Source organism: Pelodiscus sinensis, chromosome 4 (assembly GCF_052426305.1).
Source record: "Pelodiscus sinensis isolate ZL-2025 chromosome 4, ASM5242630v1, whole genome shotgun sequence".
In the NCBI taxonomy this organism is placed as follows: Eukaryota; Metazoa; Chordata; order Testudines; family Trionychidae; genus Pelodiscus; species Pelodiscus sinensis.
Genome location: NC_143055.1, coordinates 60,612,849 through 60,627,065, shown reverse-complemented (window position 1 = coordinate 60,627,065; position 14,217 = coordinate 60,612,849). Strand labels below are relative to the sequence as shown.

At 39.5% G+C, this 14,217-nt stretch overlaps 1 protein-coding gene across 10 annotated transcripts in view; it reads left to right on the top strand.

Annotated features, from left to right (window-relative positions):
* STOX2 (storkhead box 2) overlaps positions 1-14,217 on the top strand; it is a 223,898-nt gene that overhangs the window by 180,312 nt on the left and 29,369 nt on the right. For 4 of the 10 annotated variants that reach the window (XM_089777901.1, XM_025188239.3, XM_006130165.5 and 1 more), the window contains one exon: positions 8,833-8,985. In XM_089777901.1, coding sequence (XP_089634027.1) covers positions 8,833-8,985 — 153 coding nt within the window. Of the gene's footprint in view, positions 1-1,232; positions 1,932-2,325; positions 2,398-2,423; positions 2,847-8,832; positions 8,986-14,217 lie in introns of those variants that run through there. The other 6 variants (XM_089777902.1, XM_075930281.2, XM_089777904.1 and 3 more) reach the window with 6 other exon arrangements.

Below are 14,217 nucleotides of genomic sequence, written 5' to 3'. Positions count from 1 at the left end.
AGGAAGCTCACTGGCTGTCAGCCCCACATCTGGGGACTATCAAATAGTCATGTAACTGCTAAAATTTGATGCAGTTACATAGCTATTTGAGGAGTCCTGTGGCACTTCATAGACTAACTGAAGTGTAGGAGCATAAGCTTGCTTGTCACATACATCTGACGAAGTGGGTCTTTGCCCACGAAAGCTTATGCTCCTACACTTCAGTTAGTCTATAAAGTGCCACAGGACTCCTCGCCGCTTTTGCAGATTCAGACTAACATGGCTACCCCTCTGATACATAACTGTTTGAATACACAATAGCTAACAACTCTAGTGTATACCTTTTACATGGCTAACTCAGTATCCAAACACATGGCTTCCTAGTAAGACCTTGATAAAAGTTAAACTTGGTCTTGTATACAGGCAGTCCCCAGGTTACGTACAAGATAGGGACTATAGGTTTGTTCTTAAGTTGAATTTGTACGTAACTCGGAACTGGCTCCAGATTCAGCCGCTGCTGCTGAAACTGACCAGGGGCTGACTACAGGAAACCCGAGGCAGAGTTGCTCTGCCCCCAGCTTCCTGGAATCAGCCACTGATCAGTTTCAACAGCGGCTGAATCTGGAGCCTGGGACAGAACAGCTGGGGCACTGCCGGGTAGGTCCCCCCAGGACCAACCCGGCAGCACCCCAGCTGCTCTACCCCAGGTGTCCACAACAAAAGCCTGGTCTGCTGGGGGGGGGGCCTAGCTGCACCCCCTCCTCCCCCCCAGCAGACCAGGGAGACCCGGAGCAGAGCCGCAGAGGCGCGGGACCCCGCCGCCTCCAAGGCTTTGCTCCGGGTGTCCCTGGTCTGCTCCGGGTGTCCCTGGTCTGCTGGGAGGGGTCCCCAGCAGACCAGGGACACTTCGAGCAAAGCCGCAGAGGCAGCGGGGTCCCGTGCCTCTGCTGCTTTGCTCCAGAGCAAAGCTTTGGAACCGGGGACCCCGCCGCCTCTGCTGCTTTGCTCCGGGTCTCCCTGGTCTGCTGGGGGGTCCCCAGCAGACCAGGGACACCCCGAGCAAAGCCACAGAGGCGGCGGGGTCCCGCCGCCTCCAAGGCTTTGCTAGGGGTATCCCTGGTCTGCTGGGGACCCCCCCAGCAGACCAGGGACACCCGGAGCAGCTTTTCTCGCCCCGGCGGACGCGGTGGCGGGACCACTGCGCGTCTGGGTGGTCCCGCCGCCCGCGCGTTTCGGGGCGAGAAATGCCCCGTTCGTAAGTGCATAAGTCGGATCCGCGTAACTCGGGGACTGCCTGTACTGTTCTCTTGCATATTTGTAACTGCATGCGTTACAGGATTTTCTGGGCTTGTGAGTCTGTGCTTTTAAAGTGAGGGCACTAAGCAGAGCTTTAAAGAAAGATCCATATTAAGATGCCTTTGTTTTCTTTTTTTCCCCAGCCTCTTGCATATTATTTTTGTTTCCTTGACAGTTGAATATAAAATTTCTTCCAAATAAAAACAATTTAAACATTTTTTCAAAATGAATAAATGCATCCTTCTCCACCCCAAACAGTCTAAGTTATCCTGCACTTACCAAGGAAACGGAAGCCTCACATTGAGAGTGAGATGTTGACACAGTGACCTCATTCTGAACGTTACCTTCTTTGTCAGCAGAAGCAGCAGCAGCTCCACTGGCTCTCGGCACTTGGAGCAGTTTGACGATTTCTGCTGGCTCTTTGGCATGATTTCAGGGCTTGCTTTATTGTGGACCTAGCTGGTGAATGGGATGACAAGACGTAAGCTTGCAAGGACTTGTTCAACAATGTGAATTTTTGATAAACAGTTCACAGCTGCACAACTTTGATCCAGTGTACATTAGAACTAACTATCTGTATCATATACATAAGTCTGCAGCTTTCTCCAGACATGGAAAAGAAAAGCAAATATTTTTTGTGATTATAGTAAACGTGGGTAAGTGTGTGAGCTAAATTGCAAATTAATTTAGAAATAAATGCTGTCTGTGTATGTGTGTATTAAATCAGGAGTACATTCTGCTAGGTGTAAATTTTGTAGCTTGTCTCAGAGTTAAAGCTTTAACTTGTCTTCTTAATGCATGTAAGTGACTCTTTTGCCCACTTGGTGAGGAGACTGGTTTGTTACTTTTGTACAGTGCAGCGGTGTTTTTACAAAAGCAGAGACCTTCTGTTGCAAAGACAAAGAAGCATGCACAGACATACGGAGAAATCTTGGAGCATCGTACAGTAGCTTTTCTCAGAACGATGACTCATTTCAGTTCACAAAGGATTCTGGGCAGGGTAGTGTGAAGGCAGGTTGGCTGATCCATTCCTATGACTTCACTTTGCAGAGAACCAGGCAGAAGAGGAGTGACACTGCAGAATCCTGAGGCATTGCAGTGGAGAGTTGCTTTACTAAGACTGTGAGTGCCTTCAAAACAGGGGGTGGTGGTAGAGTGTGATTCCAACTGTTCCATGAATATAGGGTGAAAGAAGAGATATTTTTGAAGATGTGTTTTCATAACACTGAGTAGGAGGTATTTTTGCAGAGCTCTTTAGAGAGTTTTCCACCTAATTCATATATATATTTATATCTCCTGTGTACAAAATTATGGGATGATTCAGATATTATGAAATTCCTTAAAGATGACCCACAAAGATAATGCATTAGCATTTATGGTCTGGAGAGCCCCAAGCAGCTTTTGTAAGAGATGAGTATTCAACATATTGTTTAAAAGCATGCTTTATTTTTATTCAGGTCTTGTGGCATTTATCGCTGCTGCAGCCAACCAGATTCCACTATGATGTAATGCCCTGGCAATGTTGTGACATCACAGCTACTATAGAACTATAATGGAGCATAGGGGTTCAGGTAAATCCCCTTTTTAACATGTTGTGTGCTGAAAGTATAAACTGTAAAAATCTGTAAAAGAAACTGTAGAAATCAATTGGGATAACTTAAAAAAACTCTTTCTTTTATAATGTATAAATATAATATACAAACACATATATAAAAAGGAATTTCCTAATATTCTCTGGGACAGTTCCATGTTCCAACAGATTTTTAGTAGCTTTGTGATCATAGCATTGCACAGGCTGAAGCATCGCATTCAGGCAGGAGTCGGCTGGCCATGGTAAAAGAATTGAAGCAAAATACATTCAGATATTTAGATCATAATGTGTTGAGTGTATGCGCATGTGTGAGCCAGCCTGACAACTCTGGGCTTCATCACATACTAACAAAGTTACTGACATTTGGTATGTTCTATCTGTAGGTCATTTATAACCAGATCCAAGGAATAGAATAGGTCATTTTACATGCTTCGAACAGAATTAATCACTGACAGCATTCAAATGCTACTCTAAGAATGTTAACACATGAAGCAAAGCCTTGAGATTTCTGTGTAGCTCCCAAGTCCAAAATAGTTTGAATGGTCTTGATGTATAGTTACTTTCTTGCAATATTAGTTGAATTATAAAACAGTGATTTGTATCTGTGAGAAGAAGGTACAATTTGTGTGCATATATTTTCGGTGGTGCAGAATTGTCTAGCTGGTAAAAGATTCTGTTTTTGTTATCATCATCAACCCTAAAAATCCCAGTCTTTGACCGGGATCACATTGTGCTAGGAAGTGTATAGAAGCTTATGCCATCAGTGTGTATGAAAGTGATTAGAGGTGTAAGGTACCTTTTTATTTTGTAGTCACTGGAATGTTTGCCAATGATTAGGTTGCTCAGCAAAAACGAATAAATGAGGTTTTGCCGCCTTTTAAGCCAGAGTAAATTGCTTATTTGTTTTCTAAAATGTTTGTTCTACTCAGTTGCAGTCTTCTCTGGATACACATAACATCAAAATGTAATATTAGTGAAATAAGTCTGGAAATATGATTTAAAGAAAAAGAACGATACATCAACTTACAAGGAAGGCTCAATTATGGTTGAAAAGGATGTTTAGTTGGGACTGGACAACATATTTTTTAAAATTTTAGTGGTGGATAATAAATTAGGTTTATTTCTAAATTAGTACATTATCCTAGAGCTAATGTTTTATGAATCTAGCATTTTTAATGCTATCAGAAGCTGCATGTTCTTTCATCTCTCTATTGTTTAATGTGGTTAAAAGGTACCATAAAGTCTCAAGTGGCAATTTGATATGCACTTGTACGTTGTTGTTTTGAAATGACATTTTTAAATGTTTGTATGTTAACCTATGATGTGGGCTATTCTGGAAATAATATGACTGACCTCACCTTGAAATTTAGAGAAGAGGATGCAACCCAAGTCGAATGTATAACTTGTTTGTTGAATCTACCAATATGCACCAGTTAGGCTCACAATAAGTAATTTTGGAAATATGTCCCTTCAAAAGGGGATGTTAGGTAAACTTGGAAAGAAAATATTTATATGAGGAGCTTGTTTGGATTTTTCAGTATCTCTCTCCCTCACCCCCAGCTGCTGCTGTTAGCTATCTTTTGTTTGAAGAAGAGGTTCTCCATTATCACAAACAAGCTTTTCCTTTTGCTTGATCTCATAGTGAAGTCACAGTCATATGCTGAAGATATCAGTGTGTTGGCATGGAAATCTGTCTAAGGCATTTCTAATGCAAAACCTCCTGGGCTGTAATGTCATACATAACTTGAAATTTCCTTATTAATAATATAATGTTTAAAGTTTATCTGAAGAAAATTGTTGTACCACAAAAGGTTAAAGAGCTTTGAGTGGCAGGGAAAAGGGGAAGAATTGGTTACATTTGAGCTTCTTACATTTCACTGAATTGCAGAAGTGCACTTAGGGGGGTTCTTCCCCATACGTGAGGAAATAAGTGTATAAATTCTAATAAAGTGTGGTTATGCTCTGAAAAGTGACTCTGTGAAAACATTGTATTTTTCATATTTTCTGTCTCAATGGATGCATTGAATCGCCTCCATTTATAAGTCAGTGATGATTTTTCTAACTGCTCTCCCTGTAAACTGAGACGGAAAGCTGGAAGTTATACTCTGTTCTTTCTAACCACTTAATCATTAATAAAGATTCTATTGTTAGAACTTAGCTAACATTTTTGTGGCTAATGCATAGAGCAGAATGCAGTCTGTTTGTCTTTCATAATGTTTTGCCTTTAATGCAATCTCTACTGAAAAACTGCTTTTTGTCAGTAAAATAAGCAGATTCGATTCAGACATACAGGAAGCAGGTATACTGAACTAAATAGTATATAACAGATCTGGTAAATAGGGCACTGAAGCATGGGTTTTTCATGGATTTTTATTTCCAACTCTTGTACTGATTGTGTATAACCTGGAGCAATCACTTAACCTCTTTGTGCCATGGTATCTCATCTGTAAAAAATAAATAATATTTAACCATCTCTGTAAAGTGGTTTGAGATCCATGCAAGAAAAATTCCATTTAAGAGATATGTGTTTATTTTATTTATGACTGACTCTCTCTTAATTTTCATATACAGGTTGGCCCTCCCTTGTCTGGCACCCTTGGGACCTGACCGGTCCCAGATGAGATATTTTATTATAATTCTTTTTTTTTTTTTAAAGTTTGACTGTTGTTTCTTTCTACTAGAAGCTGAAATGGAATTGAAACCGTATACTTCTAGAAGCTTGATGATATTTAAACAAAAAATACAGTCAGCTGGTGAAAGCTGCTTTCTGGGTTCCACAGTTTTTCTTCTAATTTTGAACATAAACATTTGAAAGTCAAGAATAGTAATTTGATTTCAAAGGAAAGCTGTTTGAAAAAAAACATCACTCTGAGTTAATGGGAGCCATATGCTGAATTCTGTATAAAGGGTTGAGGTCTACAAAAAAAAAGTTTTTGGAAAAGAATATTTGATTTTTGTAAAACCAATCTTTCCTGAAAAGATTGTTGTAAGTCTTGTATCCAAAAGGTTAAATGGTATTTATACATATAATTTTTGTTAATATAATAAATTAAATTGTACACAAGATACTTTCTGTTGCTGTGCATCAAAGAATTTGTTCACTTAAATATAACCTCTTCATATTTGAACTTCCCAGAGCCCAAGGGTGTGTAAGATAAAACTTGGCAAATTAGTACCCCCATAAGTCTGGATCTCTCTGGCTCTCTATCACTAGCTCTACTGTAAGTTTTACAAATGTTCTGTTTTTCTTTTTGAAGAATCTCAAATTATCTCTAATAAATGGTTTATTGACAACTTTCTAACAGCAGTGAAGATGAATGAGGGTTGCCTTGTCAAGATGAACTAAGTTAATCAACTCTCAGAGGAATTAGCAAGGAGTGAATTGTGATAGCCTTTTACAAGACTAATATATGTCAGATATTCCTTTTGAATTTAAAATGTGTTCAAGTGTTTAAAAGAAAAAATCACAACAATTTCCAAATGTATAGGAGCGGAATGTATTTCATACTGGCATAAAACAACATGGACATGTTTAAATTAGTAAAAAAAAAATGGTAATACAGGTTAAACCGCCAGAATCCAGGACTCTCTGGTCCGTAAATACCGGACCACGGATGTTGCTGAACCAGAGAGCCCCGATGCCCGGTAGCACAAACGGGCTGGGATCCCCGTCCCCCGGGATCCTCAGCCAGGTGGGGCAACACAGGGACCAGTGTTCCCTCTAAACTGCATGGCAGCATAGCTTCACAGAGGCTCAGGGCTCCCTGCACAGAGTTGATTGACTGGGCAGGGCTGATTAATCACCTGTGAAGCTGTGCTGCTGTGTAGCTTAGAGCAGTGGTCCCCAGTGTGGTGCCTGCGGGCGCTATGGAGCCCGCCTGGGCATTTATGTGCGCCCGCCTAGTGACCAGGGCTGGCCCGAGACATTCTTGTCATCCCGGGAGCAGGATTAAAACAAACAAATGGAAGTTTTTCTTCACGCAGCGAACTCCTTGCCAGAGGATGTTGTGAAGACCAGAACTTTAACAGGGTTCAAAAAAGAATTAAATAAATTCATGGAGGTTGTTAGGTCCATCAATACTTATTAGCCAGAATGGATAGGAATGATGTCTCTAGCCTCTGTTTGTCAGGGGCTGGAAATGGATGGGAGGAGAGGGACCACTTGATGATTTCCTGTTTCTGTTCACTCCCTCTGCGGCATCTGGCGCTGGCCACGGTCAGAAGACAGGATACTGGGCTAGATGGACTTTTGGTCTGACCCAGTATGGCCGTTCTTATCTAGTAATGTGCCAGGTATTTTGCAGACAAGTAAAATAAGAATACTCTAAAGAACATCTAAACGAGGCCCCTGACCTGAAGTCAAATAAATATACATGGGGCAGATCTTTTCACTTACACGGAGTTCAGCTAAAGTCAGTGGATCTCCGTATAGGTCCTATGGTCTGCCAGAATATATCCAATTGCAGAATGGAAACCTTTTTAGGTGGTGTGCAATAGTGTTCTAGAGAGATACAGCACGAATAAACTTATTTTAAATCCTCCTCCTTATTTGTATGTGTGGTTGTTTAAAACATGTATCCTTACAATACAACAGAATATGCAACTGGCATATTTGAAATAGATATATAATAAATAGTGTTAACCTAAAACAACTATAAAAACTTTTTTTACAAAATACTCATTGTAACAGTTCTGTTATTGCTTATGATTAGATTAATTTGATTTTCCATTTTTTAACCTTATGCAAGCATACTATACCTGCATAGTGAAAAATAAGACAATTAAAATTATTGGACCACACTTGGAGCATCCTTTGAATTTCAGGAGTGGGTTGGATTTGAAGTCATACATTTGAACCCACTTCCGTACTTTTGGTTTCTGATCTGATCCCAAACTGCGTTCCAGTTGTTCAAATTCACTGAAATCTCATGAAAATAGCTCATGACGTTTCAAGGTCATTTAATCTAAACCTGCCTCCCAGTGATTGATCAGATTCCAATTGGACTCCTAACCCCAATTCTTCTGCCCATTGTTACTATTTAGAGTTCTGTTATGATTAAGGAAACCTCCAATCTTCTGCTTTCTCACTGCTTATGTAGGAAGCACTGCTGTACTTTTGGGACCATCTGGAGATAAAGAGCAGACTTCAAATGTATACATACTGTACTCTTTATCTCATCAAATTGTTTCTCAAGCTGTAACTTTTTAAATTTAAAAGTTTTTTAGTGCTTTTAAAATATTGGCTAATAAAATATATTTTAAAGACTTCATGGGGAAAATTATTTGGGTAAGTAACCTGGCAAGTTAAAATAAAGTTCGCCTAAGGCAGATGACATTTTATATTTATTTATATTTCCTCACCACAACTTCAAAACTGCTTATTTTAATCTACAGTCATGCAAAGTCATTTAATCTCCATACCAAGGAAGGAGCTCTTCTGAACATAATTCTTTGGGTATTTGCTGCTTTTGTGCCACTGAGCAGAGGGCTTAGTAGAGCTGGCCAGCAGTTGCTCATTAACACTTCCAAAGTTTTCTTTTTCTAATTTTTGTTGCCATTTAAAAAAAGCTATCTCTAGGACAAACGTGAAATGTTCTATGCAGACAGTCTATAAAAAGAGAGAACATTGGCTATGCTTGCAAAAACACATTAACAAATGCACACTTGTGGGCAAAGCTCCTGCTTTGCATATTCAAATTTAGGGTTCTGCAGTTGCAATGGTGTACATTAATTTTCATGGGCTTAAGAAAATATTCCCTGAACATCCTAAAACACCTTCAGTGTGAAAAATATGTTGTGTCTTCAACTTCACTAATAAATTGTTGATCTTATTTAGAAGGTATCATCACAAGAGTGATATAAATAATACAGAATTTTGCATATTGTCATAGATACATCTCTGTACATTTGTTCTGTCAGCAATGTTCACAGTAAACCCTTTCTTAATTTCTATTGTCTTTCTATAGGTGATGTATCACCAATCAGTATGTCTCCGATTAGTCAGTCACAGTTTATTCCACTTGGAGAAATCCTTTGCTTGGCCATCTCAGCAATGAACTCTGCACGAAAGCAAGTCACACAAGAAGCACTAATGGAACACCTAACAACCTGCTTCCCAGGTAACACTACACTAATGTATCACTAATAATATGGATCTGGGTTTTTTAAGTAGCGGTCAAGGAATTCTTCCTAAAAGGTTGGTTATAATTTTGCTTTTTTAGAAAAGGAAATTTGGTAGATAATCCAGAAGAGATCGTTGTGGTTATCTAATCTGACCTCCTGTAAAATACAGGCCATAGAATTTCTCCAAAATAATTCCTAGATCATATCTTCTAGAAAAACATCTAATCTTTTGTATAAAATTGTCAGGATGGAGGATCCACTGTGACATTTAGTAAATTCTTCCAGTGATTAATACCCAAATTAAAAAATAATTACACCCTATTTCCAGTCTGAATTTGTCTAACTTCAACTTCTAGACTTTTTATTGTGTTACATTGTTGTCTGCTACATAAAAGAGCCTGTTTTCATACATTTTTTCCCCACTGGGATGAAGTCAGCCCCACCCTTCCCTTTGTTAATCTAAATAGATCAAACTCTGTGTGTGTGAAATTATAAGGCATGTTTTCTAAGGGTATGTCTACACTACCCCGCTAGTTCGAACTAGCGGGGTAATGTATGCATACCGAACTTGCTAATGAAGCCCGGGATTTGAATTTCCCGGGCTTCATTAGCATAAAGCCGGCGCCACCATTTTTAAAAGCCGGCTAGTGCGAACCCCGTGCCGCGCGGCTACACACGGCACGGGCTAGATAGTTCGGACTAGCTAGCTATTCCGAACTATCTGTACGCCTCGTGGAATGAGGTGTACAGATAGTTCGGAATAGCTAGCTAGTCTGAACTATCTAGCCCGTGCCGCGTGTAGCCGCGCGGCACAGGGTTCGCACTAGCCGGCTTTTAAAAATGGCGGCGCCGGCTTTATGCTAATGAAGCCCGGGAAATTCAAATCCCGGGCTTCATTAGCAAGTTCGGTATGCATACATTACCCCGCTAGTTCGAACTAGCAGGGTAGTGTAGACATACCCTAAATCTTTATTCATTTCCATGGCTCTTCTTTGAACCCTCTCCAATTTATCAACATCCTTGTTGAATTGTGGACTCCTAAATTGGGCAGGGTATTCCAATAATGGTCGTACCTATGCCAAATATAGCAGTAAAATAGCTTCTCTACTCCTACTCAAGATTTCCCTGTTTATGCATTCCAGGATTGTGGGGTTTTTTTTTTTTTTTTTGGCCACACCATCACATTGAGAGCTCATGGTCAGCTAGTTATACACAACAACCCCCAAATCTTGTCCATTCACTCCAATTAATCCTGAAGTTTGAAGCAAAATTGACAGAAGTTCTGAGATTTGATTCTATAACCCAAACACCCACAAGTTATTCTTACTCTCACTGGCAGTCATGTTCTTTTCAAGAAGGCTGCTCACATGAGTTAACTTTATCGGGCTTATCCGAATTCAATGAAGATTTAAAGAAATTTGCAGAAATTGTACTGAACATTTACAAATTGTACAGTATGGTCTATTTTTTCTTTTCAGTTTTGTAATTGACTTCAGAATATGTTTGTCCAATATTTCTCATGAAATAGCTGAAACTTCTGAAGCATCATAATTGAAAGCACTGAGGCTATGTCTAAACTTCATCCCTTTTTTAGAAGAGCAAATTTCGAAATTGAAACTGCTGTGTAGACACGGTTCTTTTGGGAAAAAAAAAACCCTTTTTCAAAAGATCCCGTAAACCTCATTTAATTTAGACGGCAGTTTCACTTTCGAAATACCTGTTTTCAAAAGAATGCATGGCCGCCATTATACAAATGAAGTGCGGGAAATTCAAATCCCAGGTTCATTTGCAATTTTGATCTGTCTAATTTACATCCCTCTTTCGAAAGAGATATGTAGTTTAGACATGCACTTAGGGTGCAGTTTAACAAGATAGGTACAGCTTCTCCTTGCACCTCCTCTTAATAGTCTACTTACAAAGCACTTAAAGATGCACAAACAAGCTAATAGCAAATCACACATAGTATTGGATTGCCCTGTACATTTTTAATCCCTAAAATTGGAAATGGAGCATGCCAGGTTTGAAAGGATAGATGCCATGTTGGCTTTTACTAGGTCATTTCAAGCGGGATTTGAGAACCTACACCCCTTGGCTTAATTTGATCTGGCCCCATAGCAAGTCTCTGTGCTGCAGGGGAAGCCCCAACCCTCCATGCTTCCCCCTCTCTCTGCATGACTAGAGTGTGGTACACATCAAGGTAAGTGTGAGTAACTGGGGGAAGGTGGGGGTTTTTTTGTTTGTTTTTTAGCTTCTCACTTGTGTGGAAGCAGGCTCTTTGCTGGCCAGGCCTCTCGCGCGTATTGCCATCCAAGCAAAAGGTCAACTTCCCCTTGATAAAAACCCTTACACTATGTAACTTAAAGGTCAGCGACGAACAGGAACCAAAACCAGACCTAAAAAGTTCATGTAAAGTTCGTGCTGGTTGTGCTGACTGTGCCATGCCCGATAAGGCAGAAAAGGAAAAACAGGAAACCATCTCACCCCCTTACCCCTGTCACTTAGCAGACAGGGTCTGCTAGCCTATCACAAAAAGCGCGCAAAAACTCTCTATAAAACAGCTTTCCCTCCTGTATCAAATTGAGGAATCCCGAATAAACATTGGATGGCGGAATATGAGCCAGGTCCGAGGACTGATCACCCAAGGGCCACCTCCCGCTCACCGAACCAAACGAGTTCCTGTAGAGCGTAACGTATACCAAACATAACAAATACCAAATATGTTGTTGTTGTAGTTTGTGTGTCTGTTAAATGTAAGTATTGTTATCTGAAATTGTTTAGAGGTATTGTTAAGTAGTAGTGTTAAAAGTTTTAGATAAATGATTAGTCTTATAAGTAAGACTGATGTAAATGTAACTGTTAATAATCCCTAGTCCCTTGTTAACAACTATTGGGATTTAGAGACATCTCAAAGAATTTTCTTCACTGTATTGCATTTTGTTTATTGGACATTCTAATAATTATTTAGTGCCTACGTATGTAAGAAACTGATAAAATCATAATTTATACGTAGAAGCCCTTTAATAAAAGTTTAAAAGATATTTAGTACTAGTTTGCCTGTTTCTGCGCCTCCCTGGGACTAGCCACATTTCCGAACCTTTGACTTTAAACCACAACTTGGGAGCAGGTGAGTAGTAAGCTAGAGCATGACATGAGCTTAATTAAAAGTGTGTGAGGATTGGGCTTTTTTTTTTATCTTGTGTGGCTCCCTCCCCCATCTGTTTTTTCTGGTGGATCAGTGGTCCCTGACTGGAAAAAAAGGTTCCTTACTCCTAATTTAGAGTTTCATTTACTTTATCACAGATCAAAAACAACTGTCCATTCCTAATGCAGTTACTTCTGATAGAGTTTTCTATGTACATATGCAAAAAAAAAATCCATCTAAAGAACAGGACTCCTATCTACTGAATTAGTGGCCCTCTGATCTACTTTAGACAGGATTCCAAAACTGCTGTGACATGTTACAAATAATAAAGAATATTAAGGTAGTTTGATTTTTCAAGGACCTTCAGACTTTTGATGCTGATCCTGCTATCTGCTGTCTCAAGTCTACATAGCTTAAAAAGCTGTAAGGTCTGCTGTTGGAGCTGACACTTCTCTTGCTGACCAAAAGTTGTTACGGATTTGGCCACTTTATCATAGCCAGTTTTGCTGATGCATTTAATAAAATTGCATTATTCTTCTGTTAAATTCAGGAGGTTTTCAGGTCAACATATGCTAATAATTCTTTATCAACTGATGACATGGAAATATCCAAGGCACAGTAACACTTAGAACAGGACAAATATTAAAAGTAAAACTCATGGCTACATTGTCTCCATACCAGTTGCCTATATCTTGGGTTAATAAATGATGTAAAAGACACCCCCTTAGGCATCTCTAGGCAGGGTAATATAAAAGGGTGTAATATAAAAGGAAAATGGGCACAAGGGTGGCCATGAGGATCTCCCAGTTCTAATTTCAGCTTTGCTGCTTGCTTGGTGGCCTTGGGCAAGTTGACAGAGTCGTGCCTCAGTTTCCCCATCTTTAAACAAGATAATATTAAATTATAATACCAAATTACCTCCCAGCACTGGTGTGAAGATTAATACATTAAATTTATGTATAAAAATGTTCCTTTAGCCTGGGAAGTCCTTTCATAGCTCATTTTATATTTTACACACACACACACACACACACACACACAGTTATTGAGTGGGCAGGGTTAGTCTATGGAATAACTGAGGATATAGAGTCATGTAGCCATAAAGCATGTAGGATTTTCCCTGTGACTGATAGTAAGATTTTGAAAAGAAAAAAATTGGGATTTTGAACTATGTCTAAAATAAAGATTTTTGTCTGCCATTCAAAAAGTTACAGAGTTTGGGGTTCTTTAAGGAAGCTCAATTCCACCCTCCTCTAGCTGGAAAAAGTACAGTAAGTATATTTTGTAAACACTGGTTTTCTGTCTCAACCTGTGGTTTTATTTATGAAGTCATCTCTATATACTGAAAAGTTAATGATCCAGTCTGTGGAGTATAAGGTGAAGAGGGCAATCAAAGTTCACACTTCTAGTATAGTTTATCTGATTTATTTTCTTCAAGTCAGGCTTACTTCTGTGACACTGCATTACTATGTACAGGGAAGGTTCTTTTGAGCTTCTGTATTTTCTCAATAGACATTTTAATGTATCCTTTTTTATATATGAATAGTTTATCTTCTCCAATTGGATTGTGAAGAACTAAGAGAAAGGAGAGCATTACTGAGTAGATATATCCCTGCTGTCAAATAATCTGTGTGCCTCTCATTATGTAGGAACATTTGGAGTGCATCTACACAGCCCCCTCAACTCAAAATAAGATACGCAATTTGCACTACGCAAATTGAGTATTTTATCTCTAACCTATTTCAGAATATCTTATTTTGAAATTAGGTGTGTCTTCACAATGCCAGATTTCAAAATAATGCGCTATTTCAAGCCATCCCTTGTGCGACAAGGTTTACCGGGATGACAAAATAGCATGCCCAAAATATTTCTGGTATCCCAAAATAACTGTGCAGTGTAGACGTACCCTTGTATGTCTAGGGCTTACTCTAATAAGTTACACCAACCCAGTAGATGATTCAGAAGTGTGAAAAGAATGTACTCCCCTCCCTCCCTCTCTTTCAACCTCTCACCAACAGAGCTAAAGCAACTGAAATCCCAGTGTAGACAGTATTCAGTAGACAGAATTCTTCTGTAGGCCTAGCTA